The sequence below is a fragment of the Anopheles gambiae genome, chromosome 3 (genome assembly GCF_943734735.2).
Source record: "Anopheles gambiae chromosome 3, idAnoGambNW_F1_1, whole genome shotgun sequence".
NCBI lineage: Eukaryota > Metazoa > Arthropoda > Insecta > Diptera > Culicidae > Anopheles > Anopheles gambiae.
The window spans coordinates 82,789,586-82,808,907 of NC_064602.1; the positions used below are offsets into that span (position 1 = coordinate 82,789,586).

Here is a 19,322-nt window from a genome sequence, read left to right on the forward strand (position 1 = left end):
ACCCTAGACCACTGCAAGTGAATGTTGAGGGGGAGGATTTGGAATGATACAAAACAGAAATGAAACGACATGCTTACGCGTCACTGCGGAACAACTACCCGGCTATTAAAATTAGCTTGTTTCCTTTAACATCGTACTGCAAAAACCAATTTTCCTAGTAAAGACCACATCATTATTACCATCGGACTAAGGTGATGTTTTATGGATGTGGTGATGAGAGTTGCATGCAAAATTAGCGCTGTCCGTCCGTCCATGTCAATCCGGTATGAATAAAACAATTCTCAATTTACAAAATCCTTTCTGCTTTCGCAGAATTCCGCTCGAAATAAATGTATACATTTGCATATACACATGCCACTCTTCTGGTTCGTGGTAGAAGCAATAACCTTTTGCAAAAAGCCTCGACCCCCTACCATGTCATCCTCAAAAACACGTCCACACCCGGCAAGTCATCCGGACGATATCGATCAATTTTTATTATGATGTGGTAATTCGAATGGCCAATCGAGCTAGTTGAACGATTATGCAGCGCAGCGCAGCGCTACTATTTCTATATGGCGTGCGTGTCGGGATGGCCATGGCTGAATTGTTTGTACCTTTTTTCCTCACTAACGCATCAATTCCCCGGCAATAACGCGTCCCTAGAGGATGGGGGGCCGGAACAACGTCATCACTCTTCTGCTTTGTGCATTCCCAAAACGGGTCAATGTTTTATTATAGCAATGTTGTGTGTGCGGAAAGCGTTAGTCGCATTCGTGTCCCGCATCCATGAACGTGTTCCCATTTGGGGCTGACAGATATATCCGGTATACACTGTACACAAGCATATATGTTATGTGCTAAAGTACTACCGGCGGGGTCTTTCCCTTCGCGCGTGAGGAAGTGATTATAAATTTCATTTCTATTTGCGCGTTTCATATGGGGGGTGGAGGGGCTGTCCCAATGTTGAGCGTTGGGGTTATTGTAGTCTGCAGCCCCGTCGTACGGGGCTGCCCCTTTTTTGGTACGCTGGCATTTGCATTTGCCTGCAGTGCGAGGTGTTACCGGTTAAATCGAAGCACCGGAAGTCTTATGGGGGGGGGGGGGGGGGGGGGATAGCGCAAGTAGTATTATGTATTTTTTAACGCTCGTCTTAAAATCGACGGAATGTAAGATCAAATAAAATTACAGGGTTTCTTACTTACTTAAAATGGCAGATGAAATGTAACGCATTGTAACGCTCCTTTTTTTCGATTGAACGATTTCGGTCCACCTGCCGTCGAGCGAAATCCTAGCGAAAATGCTGCTAACATGCTTCTGCAGTGCAAATCTGCAATGTAACACAAATTAAACATAAGTGTTTGTGTTATTTTCATCAAAATCTCGAGGAAAACAAAACTCATTCTTTTTTTGTTTACAGTAAGAAGCGTTACTTTTCGGTTGTCAAACCTTTTCGTTGTCATTTTTTTCGTTTCATTAATTTTTTGGTGTGTCTGGCAGCTATTGAACGTATTTTGTTGCGCTTTTGTACACGTCATTTGTGGCCGCACGGTTACGCGTAACGCTAATATTACGTAGAGGATTGTTCTTACTGTTGTTTGGACATATGCGTTACTCTTGCGATATCAACTAAGAAACCCTGTATTGGTATTATTCTTTGCCTAGTATACTCTGATGAATTAAATTTAAAATTTGAGAATCATAGCTTCCGTTTACGAAAGACAACAATTGAGTGGGACAAAACTAATCATTTCCAATCACTACCCGCTCGCATCCATTCCAGAACATCCTCAACAACCATCGCACGGCGCCTACATTGCGCGAATTTCTCACGCTGATGGCGATCTGCCACACGGTCATCCCGGAGAAGCAGCCGGGCGACAGCATGAACGATATCCAGTATCACGCCGCCAGCCCGGACGAGCGGGCCCTGGTGTACGGGGCGAAGAAGTTCGGCTACGTCTTTTACACCCGCACGCCAACGTACGTCGAGATCGAGGCACTCGGCGTGCAGGAACGGTTCGAGATACTTAACGTGCTGGAGTTCACCTCCACCCGCAAGCGCATGTCGGTGATCGCGCGCAACTCGAAGAGCGAAATCAAGCTGTACTGCAAGGGTGCGGATACGGTCATCTACGAGCGGCTCGCACCGGAGGGTGTCGCGTACCGCGAGTCCACCCTGAGCCACCTGGAGGAGTTCGCGACGGAGGGGCTGCGCACGCTCTGCTGCGCCGTGTCCGACATCCCGGACGATGTGTACGAAGACTGGAAGCATACGTACCACAAAGCGTCCACCTCGCTGCAGTACCGCGAGCAGAAGGTGGAAGATGCGGCCAACCTGATCGAAACGAACCTGCGCCTGCTCGGTGCGACGGCGATCGAGGATAAGCTGCAGGACGGTGTGCCCGAAACGATAGCGTCGCTGCTGGAAGCGAAGATCAACGTGTGGGTGCTTACCGGCGACAAGCAGGAGACGGCCATCAACATCGGCTACTCCTGCCAGCTGCTGTCCCATTCGATGGATTTGATTTTATTGAATCAGGATTGTTTGGATGTACGTAACGATGCGGGGGTGGACCAGTTTTAACGATAGTGAATGTTTGTACGATTCATTTTCATTCCTTTTTCTACGCAGAACACGCGCAGCTGCATACTGGAGCACACCTCCAATGGGCGGTTTGATAATGTGGGCCGCAAGGATGCCGCACTGATCGTGGACGGCAAAACGCTTAAGTACGCGCTCAGCTGCGATTTGCGGCGCGAATTTCTGGACCTGTGCATCTCGTGCAAGGTCGTGATCTGTTGCCGCGTGTCGCCCATCCAGAAGGCGGAAATGGTGGACCTGGTGACGATCAGCACAAAATCGGTCACGTTAGCGATCGGGGACGGTGCGAACGATGTCGCCATGATACAGAAGGCGAACGTGGGCGTCGGCATCTCCGGTGTGGAAGGTTTGCAGGCGGCCTGCGCGTCCGACTATTCAATTGCGCAGGTATGCATCGTTGCGATCGCTGTTCAACGCAAACATTAGCATGTGCTAACACCGATCGTTGTTGCATTGTCCTTACAGTTCAGCTACCTGCGAAAGCTGCTGCTGGTGCATGGGGCCTGGAACTACAGCCGTATGTGCAAGCTGATCCTGTACAGCTTCTACAAAAACATCTGCCTATACGTGATAGAGCTTTGGTTCGCGATTTATTCTGGATGGTTAGTATTTTACATTGCCTTGTTGGTGTTGGCAAGAGGAGCAAGTAATAATTTCCATGTTTTTTTATCGCTTTAGGTCCGGTCAAATATTGTTCGAACGATGGACAATCGGTTTATACAACGTGTTTTTTACTGCGCTACCACCCTTCGCTATGGGACTGTTCGATAAAGTGACATCGGCGGAACAGATGCTAAAGTAGGTGCAAGTACGGGTATACTGTTGTCAAGCGTAGCTCCGCATTTAACCGTACCATTCTCGTCCTTTGCAGAGAACCAAGACTTTACGCGCCGTCGCAAAATGCCAAACTGTTTAACGTCAAAGTGTTTTGGCGCTGTATCATTAACGCGCTGTTCCATTCGATGATACTGTTTTGGTTGTCGTACAAGATCTACGAAAAGGATGTCATCTGGAAGAACGGACGCGATGGTGGATATTTAGTGTTAGGCAACATAGTTTACACGGTGAGTTATAGCATAGCTAAGCAGACGGGAAGTTGAGAAACAAATAGCTCTAACCATTGTTCTTATCATTCCCCATTTTTTGCAGTACGTAGTCGTGACGGTGTGCTTGAAGGCGGGTCTTCTTACCAACTCGTGGACCTGGTTGACCCATTGCTCTATTTGGGGCTCGATACTGCTTTGGTTTATATTTATATTCATTTACAGGTACGGTTTCAATCAGTTTTATCCGAAATGGAGCAAATCACCATTTTAAACTACTTGTAAATTCAATATCCTTTTTGTTTTTGCAAATTTACAGCAACATTTGGCCAGCATTACCGGTGGGTGCGGTTTTCACGGGCATGGACGATATGGTCTTTACGACGCCAGTGTTCTGGGCTGGACTACTGTTAATTCCACTATCCGCACTGCTTTTCGACGTGTCTTGGAACGCGTAAGTTTCTATTAGCGAAAGCATTACAGGGTTTTCCAAGTCACTTTCGAATGTACACATCATTACAGGGTATTCCAAGCCAATCTCCAATGTGCACAGCATTACAGGGTTTCTCCTGTCAGTTTCGAATGTAAACATTGTTATTCACCGCTTGCAAAATACTATTCCCCATCGATCTGGCATTTCATTTCCATCATAATAATTTCTAATTTCATCAGTATGATTTTCAACACTTCAACGGGTTGCTGCCATCATTTTTTTCACCGAGATTTGTAGCCGGATTGCATCACCCGTTGATAATTGAGTGTTTAAAATCAAGCTGAAGAAATTATAAATTATGATGATGGAAATGACATGTCAAATCGGCGGGTCTAGGTGAATAACATTTTACACGCGGCGAATAACAATGCTTACATTCGCAACTGACTTGGAAACCCCTGTATTCAACACTAGCAAGACATTTGTTAATTGAATCACATGTTTTATGTGTTTTATTTGCATCACAATGGAATGTTTATTTTTCCACATGATTTTCAACACACCACAAAGAACTGTCAAACTCAGTCCAGCTTGTGATGAGTTGAAAATCATGTGAATAAAACTGAAAAATGTTGGTGATGCAAATACAATATTTGACAGCTGTTGACAAACATCTCGCAAGCAATGAAAAAAGTTGTAGACATTGAAAATTGACTAGGAAACCCCTGTATCGGAATAGTATTCTTCGGTCCGCTATGTATTTGATTGAATTTCCTCGTTGCCCTTTAAATGGCGCTAACGTTCGATTCTTACCATCCCTTTCCCCGCACAGGTACAGAAACTCTAGAAAGGATAATATACTAACACCACCACTGAAGGAATCCAGATCTTCGTAAGTATTCTTACGAGCTACTAAGCAAAACCCACCCAGTACAGTACCAATCAAAAACCATGCCAAAAAACGAAATATCATCCCTCCCGTTCTTTTCCCGTTTGCTGTCGTGTTTCTCTTTTGCCCACTCTTTACTGTGTCTCTGTGTCCTTTTTCACCGTATGACTGTTTTTTTCTTTGCTTTTTTATTTTAACACCAGCTGGGTTCGAATCGTTCGAACTCATCGCCTCCATGTTCTGTCCACTAACAACTTCCGCAAATCCGTTCTCCCGATTGCTTCTACTGTTTCATCTTCCACCAAATCACTTCCCTTCTTCCTTCCCCTTAACGTGGATGTTGTTGGTTTCTCGAGAGTGTTTTCCTTGGCGTTTTGTTTATGTTACCATACTACGATGAAATTGTGATTTGAGTTGATAAAAGATGAATGGAATAAACCGACTTAACATCAGTAAAGCTTCACATGTTTTGTTGCTGAAAGTAACTACTAGTTACTGTTTGGTTGTGTTTTTTTTCCAAGCTTTTCAAGTGTAATATGTCTTTTTATCTTTTTTTATTTTGTACATGAGTATTACGTAGTATTTTTAACTTTTTCAATCTCATTCTGTACTTTTCTACTTGATTGCTGTAGACATAGTTGAAGAAATAATATGTAATGCAACGATTAGTATACTAGTAAATTGTTTTTTCCTCTTTTCTATGTAGAGCATTTTGTTGCATAAGATGATATGTGATTCCATTTTCCTTTCCCATCCACTCCTATCCACTTTTTTCGACTAATAAGAGCTTCATCTGCGCCTTAACAATGCTTTAGTGGTATGCCATTTTCAACCTAGCGTTTACATCCATGTTTTCAGTTTTGTAACATTGTTTGATGCTTTTGTATGTTTGTTGTGTCCTAATTCCAGTTTAGAATGAGCCTGAGGGGTTTTTGTTTGATGTGTGTTTTACCTCTATATGATACCATGTGTTCGTATTATCGTATGTAAACACGTGTATCTGTGCGTCATGTGTGTATGTGTGTTTGTTTGTTCTTAGTAAACCGTTTGACAAACTAGAGCAATCGTAATAGTATTACCCGGTAATTATGATCATTTATCATAATCAAGCGATAAGAAACTGATGTAGATATAGATAATTATTATTTACTTTTGTCTACACATTAATGCAACTGATATTGCAATCAAGCATGGTGATGTGTATTTTCTCTTCCCTCTCTTATTTAATGGTTATTATTTGATCAAGTTTAACTCTCCATCAACACAAATATGATTAATAAATCACTCTAGATGAAATTACTTTCGCATCAATCATTTAATGTATCGGTTACACACTTATGAAAACATCCTTGAACACACTCACATACATTAACTGGCACGCACAAATACACAGTTTTTATATGAACTGGCACGAACTCATAGAGAGTGTAGTAAAAAAACTAAATAATTTTTCTGCTAAATACTTTGCTCAGAACAATGACAGAAAATATATGGTAGCAATAATTTTGGTATATCGAAAGTGCTAAATGAATACCAAAACAGCCAAAGTATGTTTACATCAAATGCTATTGAAATCCTTACTGTTTGTTAGTTATTCATGAGTATTGTTAATAATACATTTCAAAGCAATTTTCTGTTTTTATTTAAATACGTTTACGTACATTTTCTGTGGTATTAGTGTACACGTTACCAATGTTGTTTTATTAATCAATTTTAGTTATGGAAAACAAACAAAACATAAACAAAAATTACATATTTTTTTACAATACACTCAACATAGGCATACAAAACGGACGTAGAAAAGGGAATAATAGTTACATATTTTATAAGATATGGTGTGTTTTCATGTGACTTACAATAATGATGGTTTTAGCATTAGCATTAGCCAAACAAATACTGTTAAGTAGCCAATTTAAAAAAAAAATAGTGGTAAAGGGATAGATACATGATAGAAAAGTGAAATAATTATCATTTTAGTATTACTGAACGGGATGCGCGACAGCTTTCTCCTTTCTTGCGTACTATGCAATGTCCTTTAATAATATTTTATAAAAAAAATGAAAATAATTAACTATCCTTCACAAAATATTATTGATTGTAACGCGTTTAGCAATGTAAACACTATTTTAACACCATATTTTGTATTTTGCCCCCTCCCCTTTCCCCCTTGCATACCCCCTTCAACACCTGACCACCGTCCCTTCTCTCTTTCTATCTCTCTCTCTCTTTTGCACACCTGTGTAGAAGCTTGTCGAAGATACTCTCCTGGCGTAGGCGTAACTCCGTGGCGCCACTAGCGGCTTGGCATCAGAACAGTATTAGCATAACCGAGTTGCACATGTAGATATAATGAAACATTTGCTAAAAAAAAAGAAAAAGCATAAAAGTAAAGTAAATGTTTACGTAGCAGGCTAAGCGTATGGCTAAAAATAAATGGAGGACTACAATGTAGATGACAAAAGGGAACATTTGTGATAGTGCGATCAAGCGTGTAAACGGGGCGTTGTAAATGTAACATTCCTTGTTTGTTTTGCTCTCTTTATTGGAGTGGTTGTTATCGTTATTTATTGTTATTATGTAAAACTAACTGCTCGTAGCAATTGAACCCTGAGGTCACGATCGGGACGGGTCCGGTATCAGGTAGAAAGCAGTAGAGGAGAAAGGTTCGCAAGTTCGAAGTAAAATTCAGTTTTTCGCAAGCCTTCTCATGGTAGATGATTCGAAAACATTCCGTCCGTAGGCAGTCACACACTGCTGCTTCCTTAGTACGCCTTTAGTTAGCGTTTACTTAATACACAATATGATCGGCTACCGATCGTCGTGACCATTGCACCAGTATTAATCTTTAGCTCGTATTTGTGTTATCTATTTTTAAGCTAGCCGATCTCATAACTTCACGTAAATGGCATTCCCTTCTTTTATTCGCTGCAACATGTGCAACAACCTCGTCCTTGTGCTTTGGTGTTAAGTATCTTAAGGCTTGTTTTGGTGCTCATCCGTTTTCGGTTGGCTCTGAAGTTGTTTTACGAGCAATAGAATCTGAAATAAAGAAGACAGATGCGTTCAAATCCATTGCAATATCAAAAAAGTAAAAAGCGAGAAGTGGTAAGAGGTGCAAAAAAAAGACAGTAATAATGAACATGTGCAATAATAGATTGTGATTCTATGTAAGGGTACGTAAGGTTGTCAGTACTGTACGATAAATAGATAGCGATAGAACAGATAACACTTGGAAGCTCAAAGACGACAGAAAATAGTTAGGTAAATGACGACCCCCTGTAAGGCGTTACTCTACGCGCAACTCAAGACAAAAAAAAGGGAGCGGCCCTACCTCCAGCGCTTTGTTTGTCCTACCTTTGCTGTGCTATGTGTATGTGTGTTTGCTAAAAACAAAATCAAACAATGTTTGTGTGTATGTGTGTCCTTTACGTGGTGCTCATCAAAAACAATACTGCATCCAACTGTCTGATTGTCATTTGCTACTACTTACGGGTGTGGTGGCTGTATTCGGCTCCAGCAACTCTCATGAATAATATTTCCCTTGGCAGGCTAATAAGTATGGCGTTGAGGAAGGAATTAAACCAAGCGCTGCTTATGGTTTCTTGTTGTTGTATTGGTTAATCGCTTCAAATCGCAGCTCGCTGTAAATGTCACCCGTGACGCGTAATACGCCCTTCATGTGTTTATGTTTTGTGATATTAAACGAATCCCAGGGTGGTACGCTCAATGTTCTTAATGTTGGCTATCAGGTTGGTGGGTGCGTTACATACCGTTTCAAGCAATGCATCGCCATGGTGTGTGTTAATCTGCTAGATTGTTTGTGTCTGTATTTGTTGTTTTTTCCAATGTGTCAGCTATTAGTCTCTTAGTTGATACGCGTGCAAAACTACTGCGCTACCTTCTACTCTCCGCTACATGTTGGGCTGCAGGCTTGGCTCTTTACTTATGGTGCCGCGATCGCTGTACTGTTTTTCCAGCCTATCCGGCCTATCGTTGACAAGCAGTCATTATTATTATTATTCTTTTTATCTTTTTCTTTTTGTGTGTTAAATCACCACACCCCATTTTTGCTCCACGCTCTACATCAAATTCCTTCCTCAGAGAGACCGAAGCATACCATATGGTGTCGCCCAGAAGCAGAAGCGAACGTTACGAAGAGCTGGCATAGAGTAGAATTTTGCTGATCCTTCGAGAAAAAATTGTTCGGTTTTTTTCCCATTTTTAAACAACAACAATAAGAACCACCTGTATTATCTACGGGCATTGTAATATAGGGTTTTTCTCTATTTTTGTTGAAATCTTCTTTCGCAATATTCATTTTAACAAAAAAAACTAAAAAAACGAAAATAAATACACATACACATGCACATAGAATGGTAGAGGAGAAAAGGGCATTTCTTCCTTTTGAAAATAAAAACCAGTAAACATAAGCAAACAATACGGCCTTTGGGGCCGTTCTTTTTTAATAGAACATTACAACAACACCAAATAAAGGAATTAATAAAGCAACCGTAAGCAAAACTGATAAAGTAAACAAGGCAATGGGATTTAGTTAGAACATCAGCTAAAGCTGTAGTTAAATGAATCTGTTTTTGTTTAATGCAAATAAAAAATAAATTAAAAACAAAACAATTTTATACGAAAAAAGAGACAAAATGGATAACGATTTTTTTTTTTTGAATAAATGTTTTATTAAGTAACTATGTTCGAGACATACTAACTGAAGCTTTTATATGTAGCAGGAAACTGTCTTGTTATGCTCAGCATACGAGATGGCACTTTGAAACGGCAACAGAGTTGCAAAACAATCGTGTTTAGTTTAACTAAAATAATCTTTATTTTCTCTTCATTTCCACACGTTCGGTTTCGGCTTAGCCGTGTATAGCGTTATATTTGTTTTTTTTTTTTACTTATACAATACAAAAATGTACGTCTTCAGGTGCTCCACATTCTTATCGTCGACAAAGAACGGAAAGCTAAATAGCAAAAATGCAGTAAGAGTAAGCGGTAACAGAATTATTATTAGTAAGCTGTCCGGGGTAGTGGTAGAATAAGCAAGTAAAAAGTAAAAACGAAAACATTACAACACACGTTCAGTTTGATTTTATTTTTTATTAATTACACTCACACCACACACACACACAAACTCACTCAAAATCATAAATCAAAAAACAATAAAACACCTGCAACATGCAACTATTGTTAAAGATGCACCGTGCGATTCATCATCACTCACCACCACCAAACACTCCCTCCTGCAAGAGTGCATGTCGTTGCCAGATTTTCATCCATTAGCTCCAAAAAGATGTTTTGATTTGTTTTGATTTCCCCCATTCCGACGTGGTTTAAACAAGCAGCCATTAAAATTGCATCCGAAATTAATGAATTACCCCAAATGCATTTCATCTCTTTTGGAACGTTTTGGTTTCCGTTGTGAAGCTCCGTTGTTGAATGTTTCTTGGCGTGTGATTTTGTGTGTTTTTTTGTTTGTTTATCTCTTGTCTTATCGTGTGTATTTTAGATGTGTTTTACTGCTGACTAGTTTTAGTCAAGTGAATTTTCATTTATCAAATTTCTAATGTTGTTAGAAATGTTTTTAAGTATTTGTATTGATTTGTATTGTTTCGATCACTAAAGTATTGTAGCAGTTTTTTCTTCTCTTAAACCATTGCTTTTAGTATTTTTATACATAAAAGCAATATATACTCAACTCTAGCTTGTATTAGATGCAATGTGTAATGTACTACAAATCAGTTATTTCGCAAACAAATTCCAAACCACTACAGTAATCCACCAGTACAGCAAAGAAAACACTGGAACAAAACACAACACACCCTCCTTAATGCCCAAACCCACTTTTGTCACCTGGCCACAGTTCGCTGAAGCAGCACCTCCTACCCCCATCGTCATCCTCTCCGCCACAGTCGCACACGTCTAGCGTGACGAAAGTGAGGGAGGAGAAGACACCAGTGGAGCCCACTGGAAGCTCTCCCCACTTCCCCCCCTCCAATGCGTACTACTTCCCTCGCACACTCACCCACAAGTTCCCCCCTTTACAAACTGTCTGTTACATTTATCCAACTTCTTCTTCAGAACTATGCATGCCTTGGGATCGATTATACGGTGTAAGTAGCTCTCCCTTTCAACACGGTAGTTCGCACGCACGGTGCAAAACCAACCACATTCGGTTCACACGCGTATCACACCGACGCGTACATCACCAAATGCGCTTGCGATAGTGCCACCCCAATCACCCCAAAGCTCAAGCATTTGGAAAGCCTTTCTTTTACTAGCACAATAGGCACACCCCACATTTACCAGTACATTTCACGCACATTATTAGCACACCTATACAGCTGCAAGAAGGAGAAAGAGAGAGTGAGCGGAACAAAAAGACGAAGTAATGTGTGCAATATTTAGCAAGCGAATGCAGTGCACAGTACTTAAAACTAAAAATAATAGAGCAAAATATAATAGTAATAGTACTTTTACACTGCCAAAGACATTAACACACAGCACACACAGCTGCACAATACTGCACAAGAACACAACTATAGCGAACGACAACAGTACGAAAGTAAAGAAAAACACACACTGAACGAACGACAGCAGCACGCCACTGTCGTGTTTGCTTTGTGCATTTTTTGTTTGTTTGTTGTGTACATACACGTTTTCTTTAACTATTTTTGAGTATAGATTGTTTTAAAACATATTTATAGATGTATATAGACACGTTGTTAGGTGTTTTTGCGTCATTTACTGGACGTTTTTCGCACTTATAGATGTTGCATTCATCTATTAGCTGTCTTTGTATTGTTTGTTAGTCTTTTTCACCTCTTTTACGTCTTTATTTACTGTTGCAGTTGGTTTTTCTTAGTGCTGCTGTTTGATGTTTTGGACTTTTTAATATATTTTTCTTATGTTATTTATATGTTTTCAATCTTAGAGGACTTTTATTGTGTTTCCTAAAAACGCGTCCTTAATTTTGTAAATATATATAATTGGTGTGTTTGTGTTGCCGCCCATACTTGTATTGTGCTACCGTAAATGGTTTTAAACACTTTTCTTATCAGCACGTAAACTAAACTAGTTTAGATAGTTTGGAAGGAAAAAAATCCGCATCTTTGGAAAGCAGTTTTAAGTGAACCCAATTCTACGTATTTGTTTGAAGTGATTCAGTTTTAACTGTTTCTTCTAACAAATTAACTGCATTAACTGGTTGAAGAAAACTAGAATGTTTTTGATGAAGTTTGTCTCATTTCATTTGACTTTTATCATCGTCAGTGCACAATCCGAGTTTTTCCTACATTTTAACTTGATTTGTTGTATCTTTTGATTCATTGTTGGTTTTATTGTTTCTCTTTGCACAGAGTTATTGACTTAATATTTTATTCCTACCCTATCATACCAGTAATATATCGAATTTCTCCCATCATATTCTAGTTTTTTGTTTTCTCCCTGTTCCCTGTTTGCTCGTTTTGCCCAAATTCTCCCCATCTCTTGTTCGCTTTTAGCCCAAACCTCCCCCCCCCCCCCCCCACCCAACGATTCCACCTACAACATTCTTTAAAGCATCTGTGGTGTTATTTGATTTGCTTCAATCAACAACAAAAAAAAAACAAACAAACAAAACCAAACCCCGAATTATTACAGATTAACCGAAACTGCACGGCTTCTGCGAAATGTACGGCGGGTCTTTACCGGAAGATCACACACGACCGAAAATAAAGAACTAGAACTGAAGCGTGAGTATTTCTGCACCAAGTGGAAGCGAGCATAACCGTTTTTGCTGTTGTTGTGAGAAGAAAACTAAAAAAAAAAAAAACAAAAAAAAACTAAAACTAAAAAAACCAACAACAACCAGAATGCAACCATTGTTTTGAGCCACGGTTTAAGATGAAGAAACAGAAACGAAACATATCGAACACACGCAAAATAAGCTAACAAAAAACAGTCAGCACACTCACAATTTAACATGGTATTGCTAAACGACAAAAGCCATGCCAATGGGCGGGCAGGGAAGGCTTGAATTGCAAACTAAATTAAACATTTGTTAAACTCTATTATTGGTGGCTAGTGTTGAAACGCTTTCGTGAACCTAACACACATTCGCTTCATAATCATTCACTAGCCCAAAAGCGTATTTTTTTTTCTTTTTTGTTTTGTTTTAATTGTTGTGCAAACACAGCTAAAAACATCACTTCGTTTAGATTTATAAAACTTTTATTTTTTGTGTAAATACTAGCTCTGAACTCCGTTTAGCAAAACACAAGAAAATGAAACATAGAAGTGCACTGGAAGCAAATTTTAAATGTACAATGTTTTGTTTAAAATATGAAAAACTGCTTTTCCAAACTGTTAAAAAGTACTCCGATGCAAATCATCCTAAACTGAGCGATAACGAGCGAATGTTGAGTAATTTTGAGCTTTGCTACTAGTGAACGACTAGGCTTCTCCATTGTACTATTTCTGCTCCTTCAGCCATTGAACGCGGTTTACTTGTTATCCACACTTCCTTTGTACGTTTTCCTGGTAAGAAAACGGTGATTTTAGTCACACCATACCGTCACTATCGACACTCTCTTGCCTACTGAATGCCATTTCCCGGAACAAATGGGGTTTTCCCGGGAGCAGCAGTGCCACTATCTCGCCCAGTGTGGACCCTTTGCCACTAATGTGTGATTTATATTCCTTCACCTTTCCCCCCCCAAAAGCCCCGCAGAAACTGTTCGAACAATGGAAAACTGTGTGGCTTTCCTCGTGGCCTCGGCCATCTGCGTCATTGTTTGTTGTCGCCCCTTTGGTGCGGGCTGACCTTAAACCGAAAGTGAAAGAAGTGCGCTAGAATAAATTGCTTAATAATTTAACGTACGATCAGGGCTATCAGAATCAGAGTGAATAACAACAAAATGGCCACCGTTGTTTGTCCACAGCCGCTGTGTGTAGTGCTGTATGTCCCCTATTATTATCAACCCTGTATGCACAAATGTATACACCCTTCTGCCCTATTATCCCTTCTTGTCTGACCACCACACACCACTAGGACACTGGCGGCATTGTTGTACCTGCTCTGTTTGCGTTGGTTTTATCTACTCACTTTGGTTTGGTGTGTCCTCGGCGGCCTAGGACGGGCGGGCTAAAAATCAATGTGTTCACTGTGCTCTCTGCTGACCATCAACACGCTACTGAAGGGTAAATTCTACACCCACCACCTACCACACGTGTGGTGCCGTCTGTTGATCGATGACTGCACGAGTCACGAGCTAGCAGGTACGCTGCCGATTCGATTATTCGGGGTTGCTTCATTAATTTTACCAAGCCCGAACGCAACGTGCATTAAATATTTAACCGCAAACCGTCACCTGTCGAAGGTAAATATTGACGCGTGAATGGTACTAGCCCATCAAAAAGGAAGGCGTCCAATTAGTCAGCAGCTCTCCGGGAAGCGAAGCTTAATGACTGTCATTTGAAATTTTGTCGTTTGAAAGATTCCCCACCGCTCGAACCGCTTCACCACTTGCTTGCTGACAAAGCATTACCCAGCGCTTTCATGTTTTGATGTGTGTTCATTGCTCCCTGAATTAGCTGCTGGTGCTGGGACTCCATTTGCTTTCACGTTTCGTTTCGTTTGTATGTTTGTGTTTCGTTTCGTTATACTTTTTTAGCAAAGCTGCTGGCACACTACTTGCATATACACATGTACACAACACACCCTTATAGGTGGTACAGCTTGACAAAATGACTTATAACGTGACTGAAGACATGAAGGCATCAAAACACACTCAACAATGTGCTAACATCTAAAGAATAAGAGATGAGATGATAAAAACCAATCAAAAACATCGACAATAAATGTTAAAAAATGTTCAAAACATAGTACAAAGTATAAAAATGTAAAACTATAGACATTAAACAAAACACTAACAACACTAACTAAAAGTGTACAAGCGCACACAAAAACACAGAAAGTGTTAAAATACACCAAACGATGATCACTCACACACACTCACTCACGATGCTTCTCACTAACATTGAGCTTTAACGTACCATTGCGCCCTCTCGTGGGAAACGCTCCGTGAAACTAATCTACCTCTATCTACTAATCTACCGCAGACGGGTACGCCTTCTCCCAGGAGGAAGGTGGTTCGGTGACGCAAACGGACGTCATCCGGGCGTACGACACGAACCTGCCAAAGCCGGACGGCAACTGAGCGTGTCGCGGATGCGCGTACTGCTACGACAGCTACTTTACCGTCTGCTGAGAAGGCGCTACTTCCGGTCGCTGCCGCAACCCACCGCGTACCATCGGTTCCGGTGCCGCCGGCCGGGCCAGCAGCGCTCATCGTTCGTCGCTGTATCGGTGTAACCGGTATTCGAGGTGATGTGTATAGTATAAAGGATAGTGTGAGTGTGTGCGTTCCGTTTATTTTCCCCATTTTTGGCCAAATTACTGTTTCCCATTCCCGCACTTCACGTCTCACGGGTAGGAAAATGGGGAACGACGTTCAAAGGAGGGATATAAAATATTCAAACAAACAAAAAATGAAGAAAACAAAAAATCAGGAAACACACTATTTACAAACACGATGTTATGCAAACCAACAGCCAACAAAACACACAAAAGGGAATATGTAATAATAAGAGATATGGTTCAGCCCTCTTATTAGAAAACAAAAAACAAAAACAAAAGTTATATTTTTTCACTGTCGCAACGACACGCAACAATTGACATAATATAGATGGATTGTGTACAATATGTATGTGAGTGTTTGTGTGTATAATGATTGTGTTATATATGTGTGTGTGTGTTTGTAATGTTAAAGTACGACAGCAACCAAATTTATGAGCACACACGAACACATCCGCATAGTGCTAATGGCAGATAACGAAAAGAATTAAAACATAAACGAATGGCCACTATTCGTTAGCTTTAAGACACAGGGTACATCTAGTATATACTTATAAATGGTTAGACTTTAGCAGACTTAAGCCACGCCTGGAAACGGAAAACCCTGGTGTGCTGTCCCGTTGCGGTAGAGAAAGGTAACGGATTATCAACTATAAATTAACACACTTTTTACACCTTTTACTACATTTGCTTTGTGATGTACTAAATTCTTTTTCCCTAAATTTTTAATTGTTGTTGTTTCTTTCTATTCGCTACTATTTTTTGGGTACTGTTTGTACTGTTTTACAAAATTTGCATTTTTTTCCTTTATTTCTTTTCTTTAATAATTTCTTCAGACTTATTTTTGATTGACTTTTATTCTATCTCAATTACATATTATTTGATTAGCTCATCTTAACTATCGATGTTAAAATAATAAAAATTAACATTAACATTGAGCAACCAATTCGTCAAGATAGACTTGAAACAAACAAAAATAAACATGTTTATACTAAAACGCACATACATCTGAAAGCTATCAGCTGTTTCGTTCACCTCAATCCCTTTGAAACGAACAGCATTTACTAAGTACAAGTTAATTAGTACTTTCATGTAATTTTGACAATTGGATTGACCGTTCGCGCTGCGATCGAAGCTGTCAGTTGTCTTGAAATGGCGTCGCTTACTTTGTCATGTCATGAGAACATGTGCTCTAATGACCGTATACTTAGTGCTTGTTTTAAGTGCCACACAAGTGTAACAACAGCTTGAACCTAACCCAAGGTATAACATCGAATGAAATAAGGAGCGCTGGTATGAAATTTTGCAAAAAGGGCTACTATTTTTCTATTACACGTTTCGCTATAACCAACAACAATAGCATTTGGATTTTTTTAACAACCATTTTAACAGAAAGTTATTATCATAAAACCCACCTTTTCAACATAAGAACATATCAGATAGCTTGATTTAATTTGAATGTTTAAACTATTTCACAAATGTGTTGTTAGTTTTTTTTTATTTATTTCAATTGCAAGTTTAAATTGATTCGAGCACAATATTAAACAACAGACATACTCTTGAAATGACGCTTTTTGAAAAAAAAAACATGAATAATGGTAAAGATGTGGAAAATTTTTGCAAGGATTTGAATGTAATAACTTTGTAACCAAACTTCAGTGTCTTTTTTTCACGTGTTGTGAGCGCGACGAATAAGAGCGCAAATGGCGACGAATAAGAGTAAGGAAATGGAAGAACAAAAACCGCTAGCATATAAGCAAACGATAGTATTACTGTACTTTATTTATGTATAACATTTCCCTCTATCTCTCTCTTTCTCTTGCTCTATTTTTATCTTGAAAACTCTAAAACTAACTGAAAGACAAATCGATCCAGACGTGCCCAAAGGCAAGATAGTCCGCGGTAGTAGTACATTTTGGCTAGCAAATCGATTAATGGAAACAACAAAATGGTTTTTGGCTAACAAAATAATGGATGATGGAATTAACGAAAAAAGCGATTAAATGATTCCAACCACTAACAACCAAAACGCTAACATGGTATTGTCATATTTTTTAAATCTGCAAGTAAAAGTTAACAAAAACCGTTACAAAACAAATTACAGTTTATATATGATATTGAATTTAATCTAGTGCAGTGTTCTAGTGTGGCAAATGGCGTGAAGTGATGAACAAAAATCAGTAGAAAGCAGAGAAGTAAGCAACCAAACCACTCCCTATCTACAGCAATGTGCACCTCTCTCAACTTATCCATAGGATCATAGAATTGATTACAATTCCTTTTCAACAACTACAAAAGACGATAGCTCTCAAACAAACAACAATAGTGTCGCGATAAAACTAGCGTGTGGTCGATTGATCGGCACAAGCTTCTAGTAACTTCAAACCTAACTAGATAACAACTAAAGTAAATATTTCCGGAGCTTGTAACTGTGGCAAAGAGAACTGGCCCTCAGCTACCACTACAAAACTTAACTACCAAAGAGACCAAAGAAAGGGTGACGCTGCATCTTTGATGTGTCGGCTGAAGTGTCGAACCTATTCTCTAACTTTGTGGCCGAGTAACGAGTGTTTGCAGAAATAAAGGAAAAACAATCACGAATTATACTTAATTTTATTTATGGAGTTTGTGTTCTTTCGTTATAACAATCCGAATATTATTTTCTAAATAAAATGTACTGTCGCTGCTGTTTTTTCCCATTGCTATCCGTTTCTTGCGATGTATTTCACCTACCTTTATGCGATCATTGCCTTGATGCATTTGAACATTCCGAAGAGCAAAAATAAATAGTAATGGTCGTGTGGTCTGATACACCCCAAGCGCCACAGATTAAGCTTAAACGACTGGAAAATCAAATGGCCATAGAAAAAAATTAATGCTTCGCAGCATCACTGGTTTGCTCAATAGATGGCACTTTATAACTTATCATTATATTATTGTCATTTCTTGCAATATGTTTTGCCTAGCTTCATCAAATCGTATCGCTGTTCTAGTTCTAGCGATAACTTCAATGCGAAACCATACAACAATACAGGGGGAAGGAGAAAGCTCCACTATGTGGCTATTCCACCAACAGATGGCGCCACCAGTTTGTTTGTTGTAAATTTTAGAATGCATGAGTCGTTTACCGTCTGCTAAACGAAGTCTTTTTAAAATAATTTTAAATTAAATTTTTAAAGTTGAGAGCTTGTGCCGTTTAGAACCCGTTTAGTGGTCGTTTTGTGGATTTTTGGCGCTTTGGACGTGTTGTGGGCAACCGTGCGTGCCGACCCCTGGACTTGCCGTGGCAGTTGCGCTGCCACCGGTCAACGTCCAGGGGGACAACAGTGTGTACACGCACACTGTCGTACACACTAAGCGTGCAAGGCTTAGTGTGTGCCGAGCGCCGAGGCAGAGTGTGCACGAAGGCCGATCGAGCAGGAGCTCTCGGCAGGGGCGCTCGGTGCGGCTGGCACGCGGCCACCGTACTTGTATATTGTAAAGTGTATTGTGTGTTTTATTTATTATGTACGTTTTAAGTGTTTAAATAAAGTACAAAAGTTCCAAACATAACAGGACGGGTATCTGCACGGTCAAATTCCTATCATACTTATAGCTTGAGTCCTTTAGACCCCTTCGCTTGGTGCATTGGTGTCGCTTGGATAGACTCTAGTGTATCAAATTGAAGGATTTTTTGAGGTTATCATAATTTCAGGACACTTTATTGGCTCTTTCCTACGAGAAATGTACTCTATATAACGAGAACTGGACTCTACGGCACCCTTTTTGGGGAGGCTCATCCGAAATCTAATAGGGATATCCAATTTGTCATCGAGCATCACTTCGGTCAGCTCAGAATCGGTCGCATTTGCTGCTTGGGAAGTTGATCGAACTGGTATAATGTTCGAATCGCAACGAAAACTCGACTCGGAAAGAACTGCACCTTGGGCCGTAAACACGTTGTTCGACCTTGACATTTTTGGTTG

At 40.0% G+C, this 19,322-nt stretch overlaps 1 protein-coding gene across 22 annotated transcripts in view; it reads left to right on the forward strand.

Annotated features, from left to right (window-relative positions):
* LOC1278339 (probable phospholipid-transporting ATPase IA) overlaps positions 1 to 17,973 on the forward strand; it is a 66,571-nt gene extending 48,598 nt beyond the window's left edge. For 6 of the 22 annotated variants that reach the window (XM_061653989.1, XM_061653981.1, XM_061653991.1 and 3 more), the window contains 9 exons: positions 1,763 to 2,533; positions 2,615 to 2,971; positions 3,050 to 3,186; positions 3,263 to 3,382; positions 3,456 to 3,648; positions 3,734 to 3,852; positions 3,947 to 4,081; positions 4,893 to 4,952; positions 15,063 to 17,973. In XM_061653989.1, the coding sequence (XP_061509973.1) occupies positions 1,763 to 2,533; positions 2,615 to 2,971; positions 3,050 to 3,186; positions 3,263 to 3,382; positions 3,456 to 3,648; positions 3,734 to 3,852; positions 3,947 to 4,081; positions 4,893 to 4,952; positions 15,063 to 15,315 (2,145 nt within the window). In that variant the 3' untranslated portion in view covers positions 15,316 to 17,973. Of the gene's footprint in view, positions 1 to 1,762; positions 2,534 to 2,614; positions 2,972 to 3,049; positions 3,187 to 3,262; positions 3,383 to 3,455; positions 3,649 to 3,733; positions 3,853 to 3,946; positions 4,082 to 4,892; positions 4,953 to 7,193; positions 10,040 to 11,042; positions 11,075 to 12,602; positions 12,695 to 15,062 lie in introns of those variants that run through there. The other 16 variants (XM_061653998.1, XM_061653984.1, XM_061654001.1 and 13 more) reach the window with 6 other exon arrangements.
* The last annotated feature ends 1,349 nt before the right edge of the window (positions 17,974 to 19,322 follow it).